At 44.5% G+C, this 18,527-nt stretch overlaps 1 protein-coding gene across 3 annotated transcripts in view; it reads left to right on the forward strand.

Annotated features, from left to right (window-relative positions):
• The window catches only part of LOC144752166 (ligand of Numb protein X 2-like), a 169,442-nt gene that overhangs the window by 47,425 nt on the left and 103,490 nt on the right, over positions 1-18,527 (forward strand). For 2 of the 3 annotated variants that reach the window (XM_078640094.1, XM_078640093.1), the window contains exon 2: positions 9,630-10,103. In XM_078640094.1, the coding sequence (XP_078496220.1) occupies positions 9,715-10,103 (389 nt within the window). In that variant the 5' untranslated portion in view covers positions 9,630-9,714. Of the gene's footprint in view, positions 1-8,257; positions 8,326-9,629; positions 10,104-18,527 lie in introns of those variants that run through there. The other variant, XM_078640095.1, reaches the window with a different exon arrangement.

Raw genomic sequence — 18,527 nt, forward strand, 5'->3', positions numbered from 1 at the left:
CTGGCACCGGGCGCAGGCCGCACTTTCCCTCTCCACAGAAGCGCGGAGCAGCCTTTCCACGCCACCTGCCTCTCTCACGAGTCCTGTTTGTTTTGTGTTGAAAGGCGTGGCGTGTCTGGCAGAGGTAGGTGACTGGGACAAAAGGCAGCCGCTTGCATGCAGAACACCAACCTCACTAATAACTTAATGTATTCGATGCTGAGCTGCGCTTTGCTACAAAAAACGGGTGTTTCTAACACTTAACTCAGTGGCACGAATTTCATCAACGCCCGCGAGGCTGAAAGTCTGACTCTGCGCTGAAGTTAGATGCAACATCTGAAACGGGTTCTGCAACTTAACAACTATTTCAGAAGTTGCAGTTAGTCTTTCAAGTCCTTGAAGTATTTGAGAGTTGGGTGTGCTAGTAAACAAACCGAGCCGGGGAAATTTTCTGTTTTTGTTTTGTAAGTGTCCCTTGCAGCCTGCATTCTTATTTGATGCCAGCCTGGTTAGTTCTGTTGCTCTTTGCTGTGCATTTGTTTCGCCTGTTTTTCATGTATTGTAATAAGGTGTTTTTGCTTTACTTGAACTATTGTGTCCTCCCCTTGTCACGTGAACTCGCGAGGGGGGGGGGGGGCTCTTTGATTTCTCCTGTGGTGGAATGTCTCTCTTCAGGGGTCACCCAGGGGAGCTCGCATTTCACCTTCAGGGTTCACGAGGAGAAGAGCAAACCTGTTTTCTGACAGTAGAGAAATGACGGGCAAGACGAGAAAAACAACCTTTACATAAGATGGCCCAGGTCAGTGACAGGTTTGCCCAGGGCGACCTCCTGCCTGCTGCCCGTTTCTGGGGTGGTTCAAAGCAGGGCTGTGAGTTCCTCGTCATGATTTTATTCTTCCACTGGGAACGACAGAAATTGTATCGGAAGCATTAGTCCATTCTTTTGATCATGTCTCCGTTCGAGAAATAATGCGTCAAGTGTTGTACGCTTTTATTGCTGTTTTATCAGCCGAATAAACTTCTTCTGATCTAATGGGTTGTGCGTGTTGGTGCTTTTCAACATTTCAGCAGCCTGCAATTGATGTGTCCTGGCACGTGTTCCTGAAATGTAATCGACGCAATTACTTTGGGGTATTAGAACTTTTCAGTGAATTTTTATTCAAATTTGGAAGTAAGTCTTTTGGATTCTTCTTTCTGCACATGGACGCAGTGCCCTTTGCATAGAATTCTACAGCAATCATTTTACACACCTAAATTGTTAGAAGAGGTCTTCTGGAGAAAAGTGGAGGGGAAGGAAATAAATGGAGTTTGAAGGCGATGTGTGGGGGGTTATCACTTTATGCCTCACCCTCCGATGCACCTCTCTCGGAGTCCTGGTCCAAGTGACAGTTGCTGTCAGTTTGGTGATTGGCTAGTCTGAATTTACCACTTCTTTATTTGAGTTGCTGGAGCTCAGTGGCACTCTTTTTAGGGGACTACCACTTATTTTTTCTCAACAGTCTTTGATCTAGTGTCGGAGAGAGAAAATCACTAAAATAGGGGACTGTAGGAGGAAGAGAGACAGAAAAACGGGCAAAGAGAAAAGGCAGATAAAAACGTAAATGCAGGAGTGGAATAAATGGCCAGGGAGTGTTAGGTGGATGAAAGAGGCATGAGGTGGAATCAAGATGAGGCAGCCTTGGGGTCCCACCACCCTGCTATTCTTCGTGCCCCCCTCGGGCTTCTGAGCGAAACCCTGGGTCCTGGTACTTATTATTTACAAACGAAGCCCTAGATTTTACCATACCTTTCATGCTGGTCACTTGTGATTGGTTAATGTAATTTTACCAAACTGTTTGTGTTGGTCACCTGTGATTGGTTGGTGTGATTTTTACCATACCGTTTGTGTTGGTCACTTTTGGGTGGTGCTATACTTACCATGCCATTCGCGCTGGTCCCTTCTGATTGGTTAAAGTAATTTTACCATACTGTATGTGTTGGTCACTTGTGATAGGTTGGTGTGATTTTACCATACTGTTTGTGTTGGTCACTTATGTTTAGATGGTGTGATTGTAACATACCTTTTGTCATTTGTGACTGGTTAGCGTGATTTCACCATATTTTAGCCTTGGCCACTTGTGACATAGAAAGAACTTGTGATGACACTACAAGGTAGACAAGAAGACGGCGCATGTTGTAAGGAAGTGTCCTTCTTTGGACGAGTCTGTCCAGGAAAAGACCCAGATTGCTGCAATATCTGTCCTCTGTTCCACTTCTGCATCTCCTGCTCGTAGACAGGGGTCAGGATTACCGTTCAGCTGTGGGAGTTTGTCTTTCTTGGGTTTTACTTTTCTGTGGTCGGAGGCGGTGCCACTTTAATGGTTGGGGTTTGCCTGTTCAATATCTAGGGGTGTAGGGGGAAAGTACCTGGTAGAGCCGCCCCCCACTCAAACAACTCTTAATCAAAAAGGGCCCTACCAAGACAAGCCGCATCAAGGACTTAGGCCAAACGGGGGATCTGATGTATCATCAAAAATCTAGAATCCCTTAACGTGTAGATTAACACTGTACCCAAGGTCAAGATGCATAGATTTATAGAGACAAATAAACACAGGCCACTATACATTGACACCCAAAAATTAAAGTGGGAGCAGAGAGAGTGCCTCACGGTCGAATCACCCGAGGGGGTTCCTGGTTAACAATCACCAGTTTACCCACTTCTCATCATTGGTCACTCTCTCTGGGTGAAGAAAAACGAATCCAGTAGCACAGTGAGCAAGGAATCCTAGGTGGCCTTTCCAATGCTTCACGTGCACTATGACACTGTGAGGCTGGTTTCATGTGGGTTGACAAGTCCACTGACTGACACCTGTAATCCATGGCCTCCTGGTGGTTATCCAAAGGGGGAGCAGTCTGGATCATTGGCCCTGTGCAAAGAGGTGATCAACACCCCGCCGGCAGAATTAATTCTGCAGAATGCAGGTCCGAGATATGAATCCCTTTTAGGGTGCCTCCGACTTCCACCTTCCAAGGTGGATAAAATGAGAGTAATTGCATGAGCTAATGGTAACGCCCATTACCTCAAGTGAATTCTCAATTTTGCTGTTTTTTTTTTTACTTTCCCCAATTTGTATAACCATAGATGGATAGCATGCCAGTATTTCATCCCTGTTATACATCGCTCTGCCACACTACCTCGCTTTATGTTCTCGAAGATTAAGCAGAGTAAAAACCTTACTCTGCTGTTCAGTTGGTTTTGCGTAGTCTTTTCCTTGATTGCATTTAACTGAATTGCAGCCCCAACCATACGGATTTTGGAGTCGAGAGGCAGAAGGTGTAAGACCCAATATGCCACAATACAACATGACTGGTCACCTATCCATAACCCTCTGTCATCTGCTGTTCAAGCCCTTCTGCTCTTGCCTCTGGCAGGTGTCAACACCTCGGTCACCGCCTCCCAGATTCAACACTGGTCCAGCTGAAGGCTATTCTACAAGCACAGCACGTCCCGTAAGACAACAGGCCTTTTTCATCTATGCACCCAGTATCTGGAACAACATCCCTGAATCCACTGCGACATCCACACCCTGCTCCAATTTAGGAAAGAGCTGAAGATACATCTCGCTAAAGAACAGTGCATCTCAATCCATTAACAGTCAGCTTCTGCGCCCACAAACAGCCCAGCTGTTTCTGCTTTCACTCGTTGACTGTATCTTTGTCTTTGACACTCTACAGAACTCTGCTGCCTATTCCCTAGGTTTGTGCCACGCGAGTATCACACAGATACACCTGGATCTCCATCTTTGAGCCCTTTATGACCCATGGGAGCTAGAGTTGTATTCAACACCAACAACCGGAGGTCTCTCTGGCCCCCGATAATCACTCACAACTAGGGCTGTATTTTTTAACACTGATGTCTCTGAGCTCCCAATAACACTAAGAATTAGAGCTGTATTTTTGAGCCTTCACTAACTACTGACAACCCAAGCTGTATCTGAACCGTTTAACCAATTCCATCTGAAGCTGTGTGTTGGAGCACTCACTAATCCATGACAACTGGAGTCTTGTCTTCCAGCCCTTGATAACTGACAGCCAGATGTTGTATGTTTGAAACCCAGATAGCCACTGCATCACCATAGCAGAGCTGTGTCTGAAACCTCTAGCCACTAACAACTGGAGCTGTGTGTTCGATCCTTCAATAACCACTGACAACCAGAGGTTTGTCTTTGCCCCGAAAACCACTGACAACCATAGTGGTGTGTGTGAACCCTTGATAGCCACTGTACTGCAATATCAGAGCAGTATCTTTGAAATATCTAGCCACTGACCATATCAGAGCAGTATCTTTGAAATATCTACCCACGCTGACAATATCAGAGCAGTCTCTTTGAAATATCTAGACACGCTGACAATATCGGAGCAGTATCTTTGAACTATCTAGCCACGCTGACAATATCAGAGCAGTATCTTTGAACTATCTAGTCACGCTGACCGTATCCGAGCAGTATCTTTGAAATATCTAGCCACTGACCATATCAGAGCAGTATCTTTGAAATATCTACCCACGCTGACAATATCAGAGCAGTCTCTTTGAAATATCTAGCCACACTGACAATATCAGAGCAGTATCTTTGAACTATCTAGCCACGCTGACAATATCAGAGCAGTATCTTTGAACTATCTAGCCACGCTGACAATATCAGAGCAGTCTCTGTGAAATATCTAGCCACGCTGACCATATCAGAGCAGTATCTTTGAAATATCTAGCCACGCTGACAATATCAGAGCAGTATCTTTAAACTATCTAGCCACACTGATAATATCAGAGCAGTATCTTTGAAATATCTAGCCACACTGACAATATCAGAGCAATATTTTTGAAATATCTAGCCACACTGACAATATCGGAGCAGTATTTTTGAAATATGTAGCCACACTAACCATATCCGAGCAGTATCTTTAAAATATGTAGCCATGCTGACCATATCAGAGCAGTATCTTTGAAATATCTAGCCACGTTGACCATATCGGAGCAGTATGTTTAAAATGGCTACCTCTCTGACATCGGAGCAGTATCTACGAAATATGTAACAACTGATAACCAGAGCTGTATATTTGAACTATTTAACCACTGACACCTGAAGTTGTATGTTTTAGCATTCACTAACCTCTGACAACTGGAGTTGTCTTTGTGAGACCTGTATGTTTGAATCCTTGCCAGCCACTATATCAGAGCTGCATTAGTGAAATATCTAGATACTGGCCTTCATTAACCAGTGATCTATCTCTGCACCCCGGTAACCACTGACACCTAGAGCTGTAGTTTTGAATCTTCACTAACCACTGGCAACCAGAGCTGTAGTTTTGAATTCTCACTAGGCATTGTCAACCAGAGCTGTAGTTTTGAATCCTCACTAACAACTGAAAACCAGAGCTATAGTTTTGAATTCTCACTAGGCATTGTCAACCAGAGATATGTCTGAATTATCAAATGACTGACAACCGGAGCTGTATCTCCGAGCCCCTGATAAAAACTGACTGAGCTGTATCTTTGAACTTTCTAACCATAGCTCACCAAATCTGTGCTTTTGAGCCACTGATAGTCATGGTACCATAGCTGTATCTTTTTAATATGTAGTCACAGACTCTCGGAGCTCTGTGTTGGAGTCCGCACTAGCCTCTGACGGTCAGAGCTGTAATTTAGACCCCTTGGTAACCTCCAGCAACTAGAGCTTTATCACTGAGCACTTGATCGCTAACCCCCAACAATGAGAGCTGAAGCTATGGACCTACCATTACCACTGATAACTGGAGCTGTCTCTTTGACGTCTTAATAACCTGGACAACTAGCGCTGTATCGCTGAGCCCTCGGTAACCACTGCTAACCAGGTTAAGGTGGCGGGCCCCTCTAACCACTGTCGCGTTAATAGATGTAGTGAACTTTGCCAACTCCAGTGGAATGCCAGCAGTGCTTGAAAACAGTAGAAGTCAAGACAGTAAAATCCACACCAATATCTCAAAAATCACACAGTTCCGGAGTACCAAATAGGCAAAGTAGGCACCGTCCTACGGGCCCCACTCCTTTTAGGGGCCCCGCGACAACCGATCAAAATTATATTGATTTGATCGTGAAAGAAAATTACAATCCAGCTTTCTTAAATATTGTTTCCAAAATATGGAATACAATGAATCAACTCAAAGAAACGGAAACTTTACATGAAAGACTCCATAGAGAAAATACTGTATTTTAATGTAATGTATTATGTACCCATTAACAACTTACGTAAATAAGAGACCTCAGATTCACTTAAGTTTGTCTGTTAAAAGCTTATCTTCTGGCAGCTGTCAGTTTGTAAAAAAACAGTCCAAACTGGTTTGTGTGATGTAATTGGTTTATTAAAATTGTCGGTTGGTAAAATTAAAAACGTATTAAGAGATCATTTGCGGGGGGGAGTGGGGGGCTGAACGTTCGACTGCCTAGGGGGGGTCTTCACAGGGTTTAATCCGACACTGCAATTATCTCTATGGCTAAAGGTGTTCTTGAAGCAGCATTCCCCTACCCCCTTAACGGTTTACCCCTCCCTCTGACTGTAGCTTCAGGTCAGACTGGAGTCTGCTGCGTCAGACGTAGGACGTCCCCGACGAGGCAGCCTAGTGGTTGAGCGGTTAATGCCGTCATTTGTAACGTGATCTCATGCTCCAGAAACGTGCCCTGTGCACCAACAAAAGCACCTTAGTTTCCCGCGGTCAGAAGGTGGTTTCAAGTATAAATATTTTCCGTGGCCTTTTTTCAGACTCCCGGACTTCAACAGGGCTTGTTTGTGTGAATGAGAAGATGGCCGAGGATGGGGCCGGCTGCTTTAAAAAAGTTACAGCTCGGGGTTTGTGTGCTGATGTTTTTATCTTTTTTTTTAAAATAAAATAAAGTAAGCTTCTTTGTGAAAGGGGACTTGCCAACAACCTGATACTATGATCCATTGACTCTGCCTGTAGTGATTCATGGTAGCACAGTATTGCTTATGCTGTTCGTCTGTCTCATTCCATAATTGTTCATTACAGTGTAGCGTTTGAGAATACAGACTTACGGGCTCTGCAGTGATGCTAAATTTCTCACTTATGACCAGGATTTAAATGGAAAAATAGAAGTGCCGGTACTCTTGTCTCAGAGTACCTGTTGCTGCTAAGGAGTGCCAGTCCACCACCCCATTAAAAGCATTGGAGTGGAGCTGAGAAGTGCAGGTACTATCCCTTCCAAATCAAAGAAGTGCCGGTACTATCCCTTCCAAATCAAAGAAGTGCCGGTACTATCCCTGCCAAGTCAAAGAAGGGCAGGTACTGAGTACCTGCCCATTTAGAGCACTGTTATGGCCCCAGGGCCCACTCATTAAATCTTACATTGTGCTTTTGTGTTGCGCCACACTTGCTGTAGTGTGGTCGGTTGAAGTTGGCTCTCTAGGCCTTGTGTTTTTTTGCTCTGAAGGAGGTTTGTTGTGCATTTATTAGATATGCTGCAGCTGTTTGGCAGCATGTTGGTGTGTCAAACTGTGTGTTGGCAGAAAGTACCAATGGAGATTGTTCCAGCGGCGTGGAAGGAGAGGAGGCTTGTGACTTTCCTTCAAACCCAAGTTGTCTGCGGGTCGTGTGGCTGTGCGAAGATACTCTGTCTGTCTCTCTTGTGGTCTAGTCAGTGAAATTTCAAGTTTTTGTGAAGCAAAGAGCATCGGCTACTGTATCCTTTTGGTTGGGCATTCTGGAGTCCCCATCGAAGTAAATCCTACGCTCTCTTGCATTTCGACTAATAGTCACTGGCTACTTTCCAAAAGAGTGCCCAATTTACCAGCAAAATCCAGCTTGCCACGCACCCTCCACCGTTAAGACAAAAGTTTACCATGTTTCTCTTTTCCCTGAACCCTGGTTGAACTCTGTTTAATAAAATGATTAGCGTAAAACCACACAATTTTGATCAAATGGGAAATTTGGAAAAAGAACACAGAATTAGGTCTACCAAAATCTGTAGCAAACGTTTCTTCACTCTCTCTCTCTTTTCTTCGTAACCTCCCTTTCTTCCTTTACTTCCTCCTCCTTTATTTTTCCCTTTTCCTTCTGTATTTTCCCTTCTAGGGATTTTCCTTTTGAATAATATATGTTCATTTATGTAGGTGTGTGCTTGAAATATAGATGCACGTTTATAATTGTTGTTTTTCATTACACCATCATTTATAATTTAGCTTTTACTTGAAATGTTAATTGTTTTCCTTTATTGCTCTGAATTGTCCTTTCTCTGTATTTTTTTTAATAATGAATAAAGCTTCATAGAAATTGATTCTTGCACATCATTTTCAAAGAATGAGTAGTGTTTCACAGAATGTAAGTAAGCACTAGGGTAGAAGGCTTTTCCTGGTAATTGTTTATTTTTAAAGCATTCAACAATGCTCACTCACTCAGACTATATAAACTTGTAAAGAGCGTTATGAGATAGAGAGGACCTTCCTACCAGGGATATGAGAGTGAAGGTCTTACAGAGCCTAAATCATCTTCCTTCGCTGAAGGCTACAGGAAAGCGGTGCATCCAATCTCCACGCTGCTCGCTTAGCAGCTGATGCACTTGCTGTTTCTTTACTGAACATTGGTTCTGTTGTTAAGAAAATGTATGCGGATGTGAGCTATGCCTTAATATTGAAAAAAAAATGGGCCCTTTTGGTTAGTAGAGGAGGAGGGGCTCAGGATATTGATGGAAGGCACCATCATGTTACAATATCTTCTGTTATGGGTCATGTGTGCATTGGGATAGGATTTAGATTTGATTTTTTGAAAATATAACCAGGTTTCCTAGTTTTCTTTGGCCTATTCATGATGAAAGCGGGTTTTGATGGTTCCACTAGCTACCCCTGTGAAATCTCAGAACTGATCGTATCCAAAACGTGTATCACTCAAGTAATGCTCAGTGGTTTGCAAGCTGGTTGCAGTCCCTCAGAATTTCTGTCTCGAGTTGGCATATTGACGAAGTCCTTGGTGCCAGGAGATCTAGAAAACCCATCTCAGGCTGTGTTCTGGAGAGAAATCCAGACAACCTGTCATTTAATTCTGTCCTTTCTCCCCTTTTTTTAACCTTTGTTTCATTCCCTAATTCTTTCCTCTGTTCAGCTCTCCTTTCTTACTTCTACCATTTGCTCCTTTTTTTATGCCTCTTCATCCCTTCCTTTCTTGTCTTATCATCCCTCATCATAAATTGCTTTCCACACTAATTTCATTACCATTGCTTTTCTTCCATATCACTTCTATTGCTGTTATTCCATTTTCACCTCTTCTTTCTGCATTATAAATTCAGTTGTGCCTTCCTTCATTCTTTGAAGATCTCAAAGCCAACTTTATTCCATTCTTTTTTTTTTTTAACTCCCCTTTCTCCTTGGCTGCCTTCCTGTCTGTCCCGTTTACCTGTCAAGTCTCCCCGTCATTCTGGCTGTCTTTCCTGTCTCTGTATTGTGTATTTCCTGCACTCCCTGGAAGTGTTATTTGATAGAGGAGTAGAATAAAGGAAGGTAGACTGTGCCAATTTCTTTTTTTAATAGTTGCTTGGGGTGTGACTGTGGGTCACTTCTAAAGTTGAAAACAGATTCTAGCCTCTCTCATTCCTATGTAGCTGATGTTGACTACATCTGTTTTCTCCCCAGGACACAATGATGCTGTTGGCACTCTCACCGTAGCCCAGGCTGCAGCCATACACTCATCACAGGGTTCCCTTCATACCCTTCAAAGATGGCCGACTCAGTCACACAAGAGCCCAGCGCTGCAATGAATGAGCTCTGCAAGGAATGCGGACAGTCTCACCCTTCGCAGGAGAGCCATATTTATAACTTCCAGGATGAAGTGGACGACGAGCTCACCTGCCAGATCTGCCTCCAGCCTTTACTGCAGCCCATGGACACTCCTTGTGGACACACCTACTGCTTCAAGTGCCTGGAGAACTTTATGAAGGAGCAGGATTTCTGCCCCATGGACCGTAAAAAACTGAGCTTCCAGCACTGTCGGAAGTCCAGCCTTCTTGTGCGGAACTTGTTGGACAAGCTGATGGTGGACTGCCCTTTCCAGAAGGATTGCCAGCAGAGCATGCAGAGGTGTGAGCTGCATGCTCACCTACAACACAGGTATCTATACTTTTTCATATATTTTTAGAGTTATGATTATATAAACTTGTATTATTTACCTGGAATGGAAGCTCTCGCGCTTAGATGATCGTGGCTGCTTTCTGGTTTGCTGTTCAACTTCCTTTCAGGTTCTTGAATGGAGATCATGGGGTTTGTTCAATGACTTGGGATTGTTTTGATAGAATTAACCCTGACATTTTCTACTTCAAATAATGTTTATTCTGGATTGTAGCCCTGTGTGTGATGGTACAAGGTTATTTGTCACATAACTTGGATCTGCTCCAGTTGGTCATCATTACGTGTCATTGCTACATGAAAAATCAATTCTTTTCAATTGGAAAACAAACAACTGGAGCAGTGGATCAAGGCTAGGAAGGACTGGAAGGAGAGACTATTCTCAAGACAGAAAAGTTTTGTTCACTGATGAGATCTAGGCAGAGAGTGCAGCATCAGTGATGATTTCAGCTGAAGAGTAGCTAGAGATTACCTTTTCTTGCAGAAGGAGAGATTTTTAAAGGTATGTTTGAAATAAAGAAAGAGATTTGCATGCAAGTTTCCCTGGGGTAGACAGCTGGCAATTTGAGATTAATTTTGTGTAGCAATAGAACGATCTCACACCAATTAGTTTGCTTTCAGATTTGTTTACTTCTGTCATCTAGTGAAGTGGTTCTTAACTTTTTGGATCCCCACTTAATCATTGCTGGAATCCAGGGACCCCCCTGGAGTTATTATTGGAATTATTGGCACACTAAGAAATTTGGATGATTTGAACCACAAAATAATACACAAAAATGCAAACATGTATTCCTCAAACAAACGCACAAATGCTGAGTTATTTTATTTCATTCACAAACCAATATTTAAAAATATCGCCATTTTAATCTTAACATGAAGTTTGTAGCTTTCCTAAACTCAATTAAGGCCATCCATCGTCCAAACCATATTCTGTTTGATGCACTTGCACTGCCCCCACAAATCAAATCAAAAGCAACTTTGATTGGCAGGGAGACCTGCCATAAAAGCAATTAAAATGCATACAAAGGGAAATGCAACAAACATCAGACAGCAACGAATATGTATCAAATAGGGCACGAGTAAAAGCATGGCATACATAAATAAATAGGTTAAAAGAGTATAAGAACTTAGCTAAAGTGCATGGTGCTTCTTGAACGTACAGCTGCCTTAAGAAACAAACTTACGCAACAACAGATTTCATTGTCCGTTAAATCTTGCAGGCACCTAAAAGCTTGTTGACATTTACGATTTATTCTGAGTCTTAAAACAGGAAAATAGTTGGTAGTACCCACAGAAAAAAGTAAATGAATCCTGGTTTGCTTTGATACATTATTGCATAGGCAAACTTGTGAACTCAAATTGTGCTGCAAACCTCTCGGTAGTCGGGTAATATTTCAGGGTCCCTGCTCTGAATCTGAATAGAAGCGAGGGCAGCACGCCCAGCTCCAGGTTGTATTTGTCAGGTAATCAGTTGACCCAGCGCCAACATTTGCAATTCAGTAATGCTGAATACTGGATTTCTGCAATTCCTCATGTAACCTAATACCTGCAATGTATCTAACAGCAGGGCCTGTACTTGCTTTCTGCTCGGTAGCACACCTATAGCTGACTCTCAGACAGCGAACCTTATCTCAGTGCCCTTCAATTACTTTTTTTACGCAGGACAGCCAGGGAATTGAGATCCCTTTGTCACAGGCCTGGCACTCAAAAAGTATCTTTCTGTTTAGTGAGGCTTCCACATTGCTTATAACGGAGAGCCACAGCAGCATAGTACGAATACGTATTTGATCACATAGATATTTAAGTGTGAACTCCATATGGCAAATATAATGTGAGGTCGATGCAAGCACCATTAATATTTGCCTGCAAAAGTGATTTTCTTCCAATTGTGGCTGCGGGTCACTAATGCCCCATATTCCTGACCCATAGGTAGCGATAGGTACACACTGGGCTGAGTATATTTGTAACAATGGGGCAAGGGCCAAGCTTCCAGGTGGGGATGGTAAGCTAAGGAGGGAGCCTACAGCCTGGATTGACTGGTACACCCTGTAATCCTATAAGACAAAGTACCATTAATCTAAATGTACAGCAGAGTACAATGTCTTGTGAGTAACATTATAATGACCTTCCAGTGGATGGAAGCGTAGAGGCTGTGACTAGCCCCCAGGCCCCCAAGATAGAGCCCAGGAACCAAATACGATGGTCTGCTTCCAATACTAGAGGCTCCAGGATCATGGATGAGTTTGAGTGTTTGAAGCTGGAGAAGGAATTCATGAATGGTACAAAGCAAAGCTCACTGTATGTGGAGGAAAAGATTTAAGTTGAAATGCCCTAACCCCCTGAGGGAGCCAAAGGTGAGCAAAAAAAGTGCAGTGAACTCAAATGGTGCAAACTAAGCAAGCGGAGTAGAGACCCCATCAACCGCTGTTGCCAGGCAAAGTGCAGTCCTGTGACTGGTGCTTAAATTCTTTATGGCCTTACCGACCTGGAAGTGTCCAGAACCTTCTGGCTCCTTCCAGATTGTTCTGCCGCCTTCTTGAATGTTCCAGGCGTCTGAAAGGTTCTTGCTCTCTGCACTTAGACCTGGAAGTTCTGATCTTTGTTACCCTATGACTCCGCCCTCCTTCGTCTCTTCAACTGCGAATGGGGCCTTCTGACACAGTCTCTGTGGTTGGACCACAGCAAGTTTTCATCGTGCAGTCTGACAATATAACAGCATTTCTCCAACTCTGGACCCGATCCCCCAAAAGCGCAAACTGCACGATTCCCGACACCACGTCAGTCGACCCTCATCATTTCTTCGCTCTCTCAATGACTGGTATTTCCACTTTTTGACTTGGACCCATTTATTCATGGCCTGCAAAATTGCCAACCTTTCCAAACTATTAGGTTAAGAAAACAAGTATGTTTTGGGTCAGAGTAAAACACAAATTCGGTTTGCTCTGTACCTCCTGGGAGCCCCGAAGAGACATGCCACAATCTTGATGTCGGATGATGATCTAAATGGTTGATGATAGGGACATGAAACTTCACCCAGGCCCATTAGTACCTTTTTGTGTATGATGTGCTCTGAAGTGGGCATGATGCGTAAGGACTAGTGATCAAATAAAGATCCCTGTGGTGGGAAACCCTCAGATTTGCAGACTATTCTGGTAACAGTGACCTGTTGGCTAGTGTCCTTTTTACATTCTTTAATCTTTTACAAGTTGTTTCTTGTCAATCCGACATTAAAAAGGCAGTGTGTGGTTTTCAGGACTGTTTTAGCCTGAAAAATCAGGCGGAGTAAGTTGAGCAGTTTTTCTTTTGTATCATTCCTTGAATGCATCAGTGGAGATCAGGTCACAACCCAGGAAAGGTTTCATCGCATGTTTGTGTGAACCTGCTTTGTATATGTTCATTAATATATAAATGCATTTACTAGGCAGGCTATTTAGACTGGAATACTTGTATGTTTCCAGAGCAGTCAAAATTCCTGTTTAGTAGTACAAATAGAAGTAGGGGAAAACATTTTGATGTGTTTACTTTTTTCTCTTTTCTGTGGCTGGTTGGGCTTACATTCTCCTTCAGCAAAGTAAGAGGAGGAGATGACAGCCATGTCTGAAACTGCAGCCTTTTCTAAATATGTATCCCCCCCCCCCTCAAACTAGCCAGGACCGTTTTTCCAGTCCGGCCCTGATGCAACCCACCAGAATACTAGCCTACTGGAGGTACACGACCCAGGCAGCCACAGAATTCTACGGAGGAGGCGTACAACATTAGTTATAGCTCTCAAGGGGAGCATTATGACTGACTGTCCAACTAACAATGTCCCACCAAGAGTGCTAACATAATTTAATCAGCAAATCATGACCGTCATCAGTTCTGAGGCCCTCGTCAGACAAATAGTTGGATTAGAGTCTCACCTTCCAGTGCACACGTCTATAAGGTTAAACGGTGTGCAGTACCTTTGAAAAAATAGTTTACACAGTTATTATCCTGACTCAGGCTGGTTTAAGTCCCCACCCTTGGTGCTGAAACCAGAATATATAGCTTTGAGCAACTTCCTTCAACGTACCTCCTAGACTCTGTTACAAGTATGTAAGTCGCCCACATCTTCTTTCTAGATGATTCAGTTCTCGCGATTACGACCCATTGACCTCTGTAACGGAGGCTGTTGAGTGCTTTCCTCGAAGAAGTCCACCACTAGCCCCATGCATTAGTCACTTTATAGAATCCCAGTTTCAGGGCAAGTTGTGCAAATTAATGAAAATGTGATTGGGTTAAGCGAGGCGGAGGACATGCAAGAGGAAATAGAAGCCGAATGAAGATTGCGGGCGCGAACGGAGTGATGAGTGAAGGAAGACCAGAACTACAAGTGTAAATGTTGCAAAGAAATCGGAAGGGAGTATGAGAGTGAACTGGGTTGAATTGTTTTGTGAAAAGGAAACGCCATGCAAAACCCGCCTTCAAAACCCACACCATTGACTACAGGTGGAGTTCAGGATTAGATCTGGAGCCTTCTGCCTGCATCCTTCACAGAACCTACATTAGACCTACCTGTAGAAGTCACATTTCCTTTATCTTTTTCCCACATCAACCTGGAATCTCTGACCAGTAACAAATCCGCAGTCAGTCTGCCCATTGAAATTCAGGAGGTAAATCCATTGAGGCAGTAGGCTGCTCCCATCTTTAGAGCGCTTTCAAGCAATCTGTAAGTGCATTGTCCAACCACCTGTTTCTCAAAACGTCTGGAAACAAGATTTCGCCTGAACTTGCACCTCACGACCAGTGGTGGCTGTCATCTATGGGGAGTGGTGGCGTAGGCAATTGAGTGGGTGGGTGGGTGGTGGGTAAAAATAAAAAACACTTAGCTGCGACATGCCCGACTCTGATTCCTTCCTCGCTGCACGCCTTCCTCCTGCAGCGCTAGCCCTCGAAGTGCCTTAACCAATCCTGGCGCTGCTCTCATGTTGTGATCGGAGGAAGCCGCCTCCCTCGCCGCTCCCAAGGACACTGGAGCCCTGTATTTACTCTAACCCAGCTATCTTAAGACCGCTCAGTTAGAGGTTGCAAAGTGCGCATGTCTGGTTGGCCGTAGCAAAAGAGACGTGCTCTTTAAAAAGTGCCGGGCAGCCCACCCTCCTCCCTGCTGATGTCACACAGCAGCTGCCCTGCCGCGTCAGGACTGGGTTATATTGAAAAATAAAATGTTAATAAACCTACTTTATTACCATTTTATTTTTCAATTCTAGGGCATTTTAACCAGAGGGGCGATGCTTGTTCAGGGCTGAGCGGATTAGTATAGCAGTACAGGAACCCGAACTCTATATTCTGGACCCATTCTAATTGCACAAGACCCATGGGCTATTCCTTCCCCGCCTCCCCCCTAAAACCTGCCCACCCCCCACCAGTAGGTTCTCACCCAGAGCCCACTATAGCCCTACCTTAGTTACAGGCATTTGTCGCTGTTCACTCATCTGGTCTTCGTGCCCTGTGGCACTTGACACAGATTGTGCCCTAAACTCCTATATCTTTACCCATTCAGTGTCACTAGCCCAATATAGCGAGGCATCTTGCGACATCCTCCTAAGTGGGCACTGGCACCATGTCTGGCAGTACACGGCATACATTAAATTGACAAATATTAAAACAATATGATTCAACGAACTTGACTCTCTTTTGCGTCACAACACCTTTTTGTTGCTAGTTTTGGCCACAATGCTGACACTTGTCAGAGCGCACCAGGCAAGTGATGAATCTGCCCTGGTGATGTACCAGGTGTCCTTGGGGGAAAAATAAACCGGCCATGTTAATTGGCATAAAAGCCACAGAGCAGGAAACTGCTGTACCACTGTTAATTGACGCCACACCCATGCCAAGAAAAGACAGGAAGCAGCGGCAGCCTTACGGTTCAATGCTTTGCGGTAATCTCTTTTTTTAGTGAAGCCAAATTTTCTGATGCACCACACCACTTGTTTGCCTTTCTGGTGCTTATTTTGTTTTCTTAAGATTCCTCCTTGTTCAAGAGGTACTGACTGATGGGATGCAAATAACCCGGCCGAGCAGGTGCTTGTAGGTTCCTCCCACAATTCACCTGCGTCTTTCCACTGTTTGATGTGGGCAGGTCGCACCCTGCTACCAGGGCACATGCTTTTTTTTCACATTGAATAAATAAACCTGGATTGATGGCTGTGCAATTCCGGTTGTAGTGACGGATTGTTAAAAAAACAAACTGATTCACTATATTTTTAGGTAAATCCAGAGAAACTCGTGCTTTCCTGTCAGTTAAACAGTAACGTGTAACAGGAGCTGAGAGTGTGAGCATGGAGGGCACTAATGAACATACCTGTAACTGGAGCAGAGAGTGTGAGCATGGAGGGCACTAATGAACATACCTGTAACTGGAGCGGAGTGTGTGAGCGTGGAGGGCACTAATGAACATACCTGTAACTGGAGCTGTGAGTGTGAACGTGGATGGCACTAATGAACATACCTGTAACAGGAGCTGAGAGTGTCAGCGTGGAGGGCACTAATGAAAATACCTGAAACTGGAGCAGAGTTTGAGCGTGGAAGGCACTAATGCGCAGAAGTGTACCTGGAGCTGCGAGTGTGAGCACAGAGGGCACAAACTGGAGCTGTGAGTGTGTGGAAGGCACTAATGAATATACCTGAAACTGGAGCTGAGAGTGGAAGGCACTAATGAACATACCTGAAACTGGAGCTGGGAGTGTCATTGTGAAGGGCACTAATGAACATACCTAAAATTGGAGCTGTGAGTGTGAGCGTGGAAGGCAATAATTTGCAGAAGTGTAAGTGGAGCTGAGAGTGAGCTTGGAAGGCACTAATGAACATAAGTGTACCTGGAGCTGAGGGTGTGAGCGTGGAGGGCACTAATGAACATACCTGAAACTGGAGCAGAGAGTGTGAGCATGGAGGGCACTAATGAACATACCTATAATTGGAGCTGAGTGTGAGCGTTGAAGGCACTAATGAGCATAAGTGTACCTGGGGCTGCTAGTGAGCGTGGAAAGCACTAATGAACATAAGTGTACCTGGAGCTGTGAGTGTGAGCGTGGAGGTCCCTAATGAACATAAGTGTACCTGGAGCTGTGAGTGTGAGCGGGAGCTGTGAGTGTGAGCATGGAGGGCACTAATGAACATACCTGTAACTGGAGCAGAGAGTGTGAGCATGGAGGGCACAAATGAACATACCTGTAACTGGAGCGGAGTGTGTGAGCGTGGAGGGCACTAATGAACATACCTGTAACAGGAGCTGAGAGTGTCAGCGTGGAGGGCACTAATGAAAATACCTGAAACTGGAGCAGAGTTTGAGCGTGGAAGGCACTAATGCGCAGAAGTGTACCTGGAGCTGCGAGTGTGAGCACAGAGGGCACAAACTGGAGCTGTGAGTGTGTGGAAGGCACTAATGAATATACCTGAAACTGGAGCTGAGAGTGGAAGGCACTAATGAACATACCTGAAACTGGAGCTGGGAGTGTCATTGTGAAGGGCACTAATGAACATACCTAAAATTGGAGCTGTGAGTGTGAGCGTGGAAGGCAATAATTTGCAGAAGTGTAAGTGGAGCTGAGAGTGAGCTTGGAAGGCACTAATGAACATAAGTGTACCTGGAGCTGAGAGTGTGAGCGTGGAGGGCACTAATGAACATACCTGAAACTGGAGCTGTGAGTGTGAGCCTGGAAAGCACTAATGAACATACCTATAATTGGAGCTGAGTGTGAGCGTTGAAGGCACTAATGAGCATAAGTGTACCTGGGGCTGCTAGTGAGCGTGGAAAGCACTAATGAACATAAGTGTACCTGGAGCTGTGAGTGTGAGCGTGGAGGTCCCTAATGAACATAAGTGTACCTGGAGCTGTGAGTGTGAGCGTGGAGGTCCCTAATGAACATACCTATAATTGGAGCTGAGTGTGAGCGTTGAAGGCACTAATGAGCTTAAGTGTACCTGGAGCTGAGGGTGTGAGCGTGGAGGGTACTAATGAACATACCTATAACTGGAGCCGTGAGTGTGAGCCTGGAAAGCACTAATGAACATAAGTGTACCTGGAGCTGTGAGCCTGGAAGGCACTAATGAACATAAGTGTACCTGGAGCTGTGAGCCTGGAAGGCACTAATGAACATAAGTGTACCTGGAGCTGAGAGTGTGAGCGTGGAGGTCCCTAATGAACATACCTATAACTGGAGCGGAGTGTGACTGGCACTAATGAGCTTAAGTGTACCTGGAGCTGAGGGTGTGAGCGTGGAGGGCACTAATGAACATACCTGAACCTGAAACTGGAGCTGTGAGTGTGAGCCTGGAAAGCACTAATGAACATAAGTGTACCTGGAGCTGTAAGTGTGAGCGAGGAAGGCACTAATGAACATAAGTGTACCTGGAGCTGTGAGTGTGCGCATGGAAGGCACTAATGAA

Source organism: Lissotriton helveticus, chromosome 4_2 (genome assembly GCF_964261635.1).
Source record: "Lissotriton helveticus chromosome 4_2, aLisHel1.1, whole genome shotgun sequence".
NCBI lineage: Eukaryota > Metazoa > Chordata > Amphibia > Caudata > Salamandridae > Lissotriton > Lissotriton helveticus.